Source organism: Chiloscyllium plagiosum, chromosome 38 (genome assembly GCF_004010195.1).
Source record: "Chiloscyllium plagiosum isolate BGI_BamShark_2017 chromosome 38, ASM401019v2, whole genome shotgun sequence".
In the NCBI taxonomy this organism is placed as follows: Eukaryota; Metazoa; Chordata; class Chondrichthyes; order Orectolobiformes; family Hemiscylliidae; genus Chiloscyllium; species Chiloscyllium plagiosum.
Genome location: NC_057747.1, coordinates 5,695,673 through 5,702,439, shown reverse-complemented (window position 1 = coordinate 5,702,439; position 6,767 = coordinate 5,695,673). Strand labels below are relative to the sequence as shown.

Here is a 6,767-nt window from a genome sequence, read left to right as displayed (position 1 = left end):
GGGCAATAAATACTGGCCTTGCCAGCAAAGCCCACATCCCACAAGAGAATAAAGAAATAATCCAATCCAGTGTATAAATGAGGTGCTAAGTGAAAGGCTTGAAGGTAAGACTAATGGAGCATTGAAATTCTAACTTGACAACATGTGTATCTGTTTTCCAGATACAGTCTGCTCAACCACAGTTCCCATCTGTTGCAGCAAGCATTGTCTAATAGTCCCACTTGTCACAGAATCTAGACAGCGCTGAAAGAGGCCATTCGGGCCATTAAGTCTGCACCAACCCACCAAAGAGCATGTCCCAACATGAACAGTGTCAACAGACACATCCCATTATCTAAAAAACCTGTAACCTTTCACCAGCTATCTGGGCTCATTAACAACAAACACTTGCTGGACATGGTGCTCAATTGGAGCTGAACTCTTAAATGAGGAGAAGAAACAAATGAAAGGAATTTGCTCTTTCCTGTGATTGAAAGCAGAAACTTAGCAAGTACAGATTGGTCAGGACCAGTCTTAAAAATAAAATAAGCCTTAAAGCTTCTGTTTCCACACATAGGTTTGAGTGAACATGAATGTCCAAACTCTGTCATTCATGAACACACGCTGCAGCACCGAAAGCTAAAAGGGACAATTTCCTGGTGGCCAGAGCCCTGCCTATATGCCTCATGGCTGTGATCTAAGACAAAAGATATCATCTTTGTTTAGCCCCCAGAATGGGTGTCATGGTGGCTCAGTGGTCAGCGCTGCTGCCTCACAGTGCTAGGCATCTGGGTTCAATTCCACCCTCGGGTGACTGTGTGGAATTTGAATAATCTCCCTGTGTCTGCATGGGCTTCTTTCAGGTGCTCTGGTTTCTTCCTACAGAACAAAGATGTGTAGGATAGATGAATTGGCCATGCTAAGTTGCCCAATGGTGTCTGGGAATGAGTCGGTTAGCCATGGGAAAGGTGGGGCTAACAGGGGATGTGAGTCTGGTAGGATGATTAGTGTGGAGACTTGATGGGCTGAACAGCCTGCTTCAACACTGTAAGGATTCTACAAACTGATGTCAAAAACACACAGAGCAAGGGAAATGTTCCACGAATACCACTTTAATGTATTGTAGCATCTTATTACAGTCATCCTAATGAGCATTTCAACTGACACAGGACCCAATAAATTAAACATTGGAATAATGAGAAAAATGCTGCTGTTTAAATTGAGTTATTTATGATTTTAAAATATGCAGAACAGGTTATGGATGTTTTTATTTTCTAAATGGACCAATCTTATTTTTCCACAATATTTTAAAATATCTGCGAACTGATGAATTGCTTGTTCAAATGCGTTGCCAAACATTCAGAGATTAGGGTCCTCACTGTTATTGCATTAGTACAGTAATTTATTGTTTACTTGCTGGATGAATGATTCCACATGATCCATTTATAATTGGCTCAGGAGATCTAAGGATTCATCATTAGGCTTGAGTGGATTGGGAGCAGGGTGCTGCCAGCATTGCCTGACTTTCTGAATGCACCATTTTATGTGCTTTTTCTCCATCCTGCAATCTCAATATATTCAAATCAACACTAGCCACACCATCTCCTATTTTACTCCTCTCCAAAGAAACTGGAAGTTCACAGCTCCTGAAATTTGACCTTCCTCCTACAATCTATGAAACCCAAACTTGGCCTTGACTTATGGTATAACCTTTTGATTTATCCAATTCTTCTCCCTGACCTTTGTCCTGCCCTTCACCTACCACTTCACTTGGGTTCTCAAGTAAATCATAAACTTATTGGTTCAGGACAGTGTAACCTATGTAGGTACCTCACTTTTTGTTCATATTTTAGGAGATGAACTGTTTAGCTTTGGGTTATGTAACTAATAGGCTCAAAGCTATACACTGAACATCGAGTACACTGCCCTACAGAAACTGTCCTGATTTTATGTCTTTTGTAAAGACTCTGGTGGCTTTTTGTACTGGTAACTTGAATGGGTTAACAGTTCCATTGGCAACTGCAGCAAAAAGACATTTGGATAGATACATGAATAGGATAGGTTTGGAGGGATATGGACCAGGTGCAGGCAGGTAAAACTAGTTTAGTTTGGGATTATGTTTGGCATGGACTGGTTGGACCGAACTGTTTCCGCGCTGTTGGGCTTTGTGACTCTAACTTGGCTGTCACTGGCTTGGAAGCACGGATTGCTGGTTCCCATGAATACCCATTTCATACATGGGATTGAAGCTGGCTACTGAAGATTGGCTGCTGCCAGGGCTGCTGGTGTGAGTGATGACGATGCTGGGGATCTGGGCAGCCTGCACCAATGCAACATCCACCTTCTTCAGTCCAACACCATCCAGATTTCCGACCACCTGGACAAGACAATGAATCAAGCACGAGAATTTGGTCAGCGTTTCGTTGCTGGTCAAGAATGATCCAATTCAAACAGTAAAAATGCTCTGCCTTGAAGAGGTGTGATACATTCTTCATTCGATGCCCATTCCTTCATATGAACAATTCGAAAGTGCAATAGGTGTTAAAGAGACAATGTTATTTGATAGAAACCCTTTCCAAGTTACTCTAGGAGAGCCCAAATACATACTAATTCCACAACTGGCACGCCATGGATTTATTTTTATTCGCTCTTGGGATATGGGCATCACTGGCTAGGGCAGCATTTATTACCTAATTTAATCTCTAATTGCTCTTGACAAAAGAGGTGGTGAGCTGCCTTCTTGAACCGCTGCAGACCTTTTGAAATTGGTACACCTACAATACTGTTCGGGAGAAAGTTCCAGGGCTTTGGCTCAGTGACATTGAAGTAATGACAATGTACAGTATTTCCAAGGCAGGATGGTAAGTAGCTTGGAGGGAAAATTGCAGGTGGTGTTGTTCCCCTTGTCGTTCTAGGTGGCAGTGGTAACTTAAAGGTTTGGAAGGTGCTGCCGAAGGAACCTGAGTAAAGGTTTGCAGTGCATCTTGTAGACAGTACTTACTTGATTTATTTATTGTCAGGTGTATTATTATGAAGGTGTAGAAGTGTACTGTACCTTTAAGAGAGTGAAGGACTTGGCAAGCACATTCACTGCTGGAGAATTTACAATGTAACATTTGGTTCAGAACAGATAGCACTGGCTGAGTTGCTATGAGACAAAAACAAATTCAAATTTGGTCAATCGGTTAAATTATACCCCGAAAGCACCAAATTCCAATCAAGTTTGAATTAAGTATATTGACAATCTTAAAAGCCAATGACACAATCCGATGCTTTGGGGGTATAAGACCGGGAAAAATTGAATAGTTGAGAGGAGAACTGCTGAGCTACCAACATGTAAAGACTGCCTGAAAAATAGCTCTCTTAAAGGTACAGTAACTTGCGAAGCAGAATCCCCAAGAAGAAAAGAAGAAAGAAATTCAGAGACGAACCAAAAGCTGTATTGATTTTGAGATAAGAAGTTTTGCTTTGTAAATCTTAATTGGGAGTTTAACGGACTAGTATTATAGAAGGGAAGGTAAAAGATAGGTTAGAGGAAGGGGTTGTAAATAGTTGTTAGTTAATTATTCTCTGTTATACTTTAAGAAATAAAGTTGTTAATTTTTATTTTAACTAATTCTTGGCCTATCAAATTCTCACAGATCACTGCAACGGGATAAATCTTTTCCATGTTGCTGGTTTTAAATTAGCAGAGGGGTTTACCCCATTTTGTAACAGTATCCTATTACATATACAGTGAAAAGTGAACATTACTACTACTGAAAGTCAGTATTGGAGGGAGTGAATGTTTGTGAGTGTGGTGCCAATCAAGTGGGCTGCTTTGTCCTCTGTGGTGTCAAGCTTCTTGAGCATTATTGTAGCTGCAATCATTCAGGCAAGTGGGGAGTATTCCATCCCACTCCTGACATGCGTCCTGTGGACAGACTTTTTTGGGGAGGCAGGAGGTGAGTTACTCACTACAGGCTTCCTTGCCTCTGACTTGCTCTTATAGCCACAGTATTTATAACTAATCCATTCAATTTTTAGTCAATTGTTACACCCAGAATGTTGATAGTGAGGGATTCAGTGATGGAGAAAGCTTTGAATTCCAAGGGGCAATGGTTAGATTCTTTCTTGTTGGAAAAAGGTATTGCCTGGCACTTATGTGACCAAACGTTAATTGCCACTTATTAGATCAAACCTGGATATTGTCCAGGTCCTTTTGCATTTAGATATGGACTGCTTCAGTATTTGAGGAGCGGAATACAGGGTTAACAGTAGGGTTCTTAGTAAGGTGGAGGAACAGAGGGATCTTAGGGTCTATGTTCATAGCTCTTTGAAAGTTGCCACTCAGGTGGATAGAGCTTGTAAGAAGGCCTATGGTGTATTAGCATTCATTAGCAAAGGGATTGAATTCAAGAGTCGTGAGGTGATGTTGCAGGTGTACAGGACCTTGGTAAGGCCACATTTGGAGTACTGTGTGCAGTTCTGGTCGCCTCATTTTAGGAAAGATGTGGAAGCTTTGGAGAGGGTGCAGAGGAGATTTACCAGGACGTTGCCTGGAATGGATAATAGGTCATACGAGGATAAGTTGAGAGTGCTAGGCCTTTTCTCATTGGAAAGGCGAAGGATGAGGGGTGACTCGATAGAAGTTTATAAGATGATCAGGGGAATAGATAGAGTAGACAGTCAGAGACTTTTTCCCCGGGTACAACAGAGTGTTACAAGGGGACATAAATTTAAGGTGAAGGTATAGGGGGGAGGTCAGGGGTTGGTTCTTTACCCAGAGTGGTGGGGGCATGGAATACGCTGCCTGTGGGAATGGCAGAGTCAGAAACATTGGTGACCTTTAAGTGGCAATTGGATAGGTACATGGATAGGTGCTTAAGCTAGGACAAATGTTCGGCACAACATCGTGGGCCGAAGGGCCTGTTCTGTGCTGTATTGTTCTATGTTCTATGAGCCATGAATGGTGCTGAACATTGTGCAAACGTTGGCAAACATCTCCACTTTTGACCTAATGGAGGGAAGGTCATTGATGAAACAGCTGAAGATGACACTACCCTGAGGAGCTCCAGCAGAGATATCCTGGAGCTGAGATGACTGGCCTTTAACAACTACATCCATTTTCCTATATGCCAGATACTACACTAGCCAGCAGACAGGTTCCCCTGATTCCTATTGATTCTAGAGTTGCTATGAGGTTCTTATACCACACATGGTCAAAAACAACTTTGATGTCAAGGCTATCAGTTTTGCCTCACCTCTGGTTTTCAGCTCCATGCTTGAACCAAGACTATAATGAGGACAGGAGCTGGGTAGACCTGCCAGAAACCAAACTGGGTGTCACTGAGCAGATTATTACTGACCAGGTGGTGCTTGATCACATTATTGACAATTCCTTCCATCACTCTACTAGTGACCAAGAGTAGACTGATGGGGCAGTAATTGGCCTGGTTGGATTTGTCCAGTTTTTTGTGTACAGGACATACCTGTGGTGAATTTCCACATTGTCAGGTAGCTGTACGTGAACAACTTTGCTACAGGGCACAGCGTACTGTGGAGAGCAAACCTTCTGTAATATTGTCAGAGTGCTTGATGCAGTGAATGTGGCTTAAAAGTTGAATCATCACAGAATCCCTACAGTGTGGAAACAGGCCATTTGAACCAACATGTCCACACCCATCTTCCGAAGAGTAACCCACCCAGACCCATTTCTCTACCCTATTACTCTACTTTTACCCCTGACTAGAGATTTGTACCCCAGGGATGTGTAGGTTAGGTGCATTAGTTAGGGGTAAATGTGGAGCATTAGGGGATTGGGTCTGGGTGGGTTACTCTTTGGAGGGTCGGTGTGGGCTTGTTGGACCAAATGGTCTGTTTCCACACTGTAGTGATTCTAGGATATTATGACTAATGCACCTAACCTACACATCCCTGAAAACTATGGGCAATTTAGCATGGCCAATTCACCTAACCTGCACATCTTTGGATTGCAGGAGGAAACTGGCACTCTTAGAGGAAACCCATGCAGACACAGGGAGAACGCACAAACTCCACACAGACAGTCGCCCAAGGCTGTAATTAAACCTGGATACCTGGTGCTGTGAGGCAGCAGTGCTAACCACTGAGCCACTGTGCCACACTGCAGCAACTCCCTAAGGCTTTTCAGCAAAACCTCCATCATGAGAACCTAAGATAACTTAATTATTTTATTAATTGATGGGATGTGGGTGTCATTGGCTAGGCCAGCATTTATTGCCATCCCTAATTGCCTAGAGGGCAGTTTAAGAGTCAACCACATCGCTGTGAGTCTGGAGTTAGGTGAAGGGCAGAGTAGGTGAGAATGGCAGATTTCCATTCCAAAAGGGCACTAATGAACCATAGAACATAGAACATAGAAAAATACAGCGCAGTACAGGCCCTTTGGCCCTCGATGCTGCGCTGATCCAAGCCCACCTAACCGACACAAGCCCACGATCCTCCATATGCCTATCCAATGCCCGTTTAAATGCCCATAAAGAGGGAGAGTCCACCACTGCTACTGGCAGGGCATTCCATGAACTCACGACTCGCTGAGTAAAGAATCTACCCCTAACATCTGTCCTATACCTACCACTCCTTAATTTAAAGCTATGCCCCCTCGTAATAGCTAACTCCATGGTCAACCCTATCTAAATCCCTAATCATCTTGTACACCTCTATCAAGCCACCCCTAAACCTTCTTTTCTCCAATGAAAACAGCCCAAAGTGCCTCAGCCTTTCCTCATACGATCTTCCTACCATACCAGGCAACATCCTGGTAAAAC

The 6,767-nt window shown here is 43.0% G+C and overlaps 1 protein-coding gene across 4 annotated transcripts in view; it reads right to left on the bottom strand.

Moving 5' to 3' along the window:
- Positions 1 to 1,057: 1,057 nt before the first annotated feature.
- The window catches only part of opn4a (opsin 4a (melanopsin)), a 72,229-nt gene continuing 66,519 nt past the window's right edge, over positions 1,058 to 6,767 (bottom strand). For 2 of the 4 annotated variants that reach the window (XM_043678707.1, XM_043678708.1), the window contains one exon: positions 1,058 to 2,356. In XM_043678707.1, the coding sequence (XP_043534642.1) occupies positions 2,165 to 2,356 (192 nt within the window). In that variant the 3' untranslated portion in view covers positions 1,058 to 2,164. The remainder of the gene's footprint in view (positions 2,357 to 6,767) is intronic. The other 2 variants (XM_043678710.1, XM_043678709.1) reach the window with 2 other exon arrangements.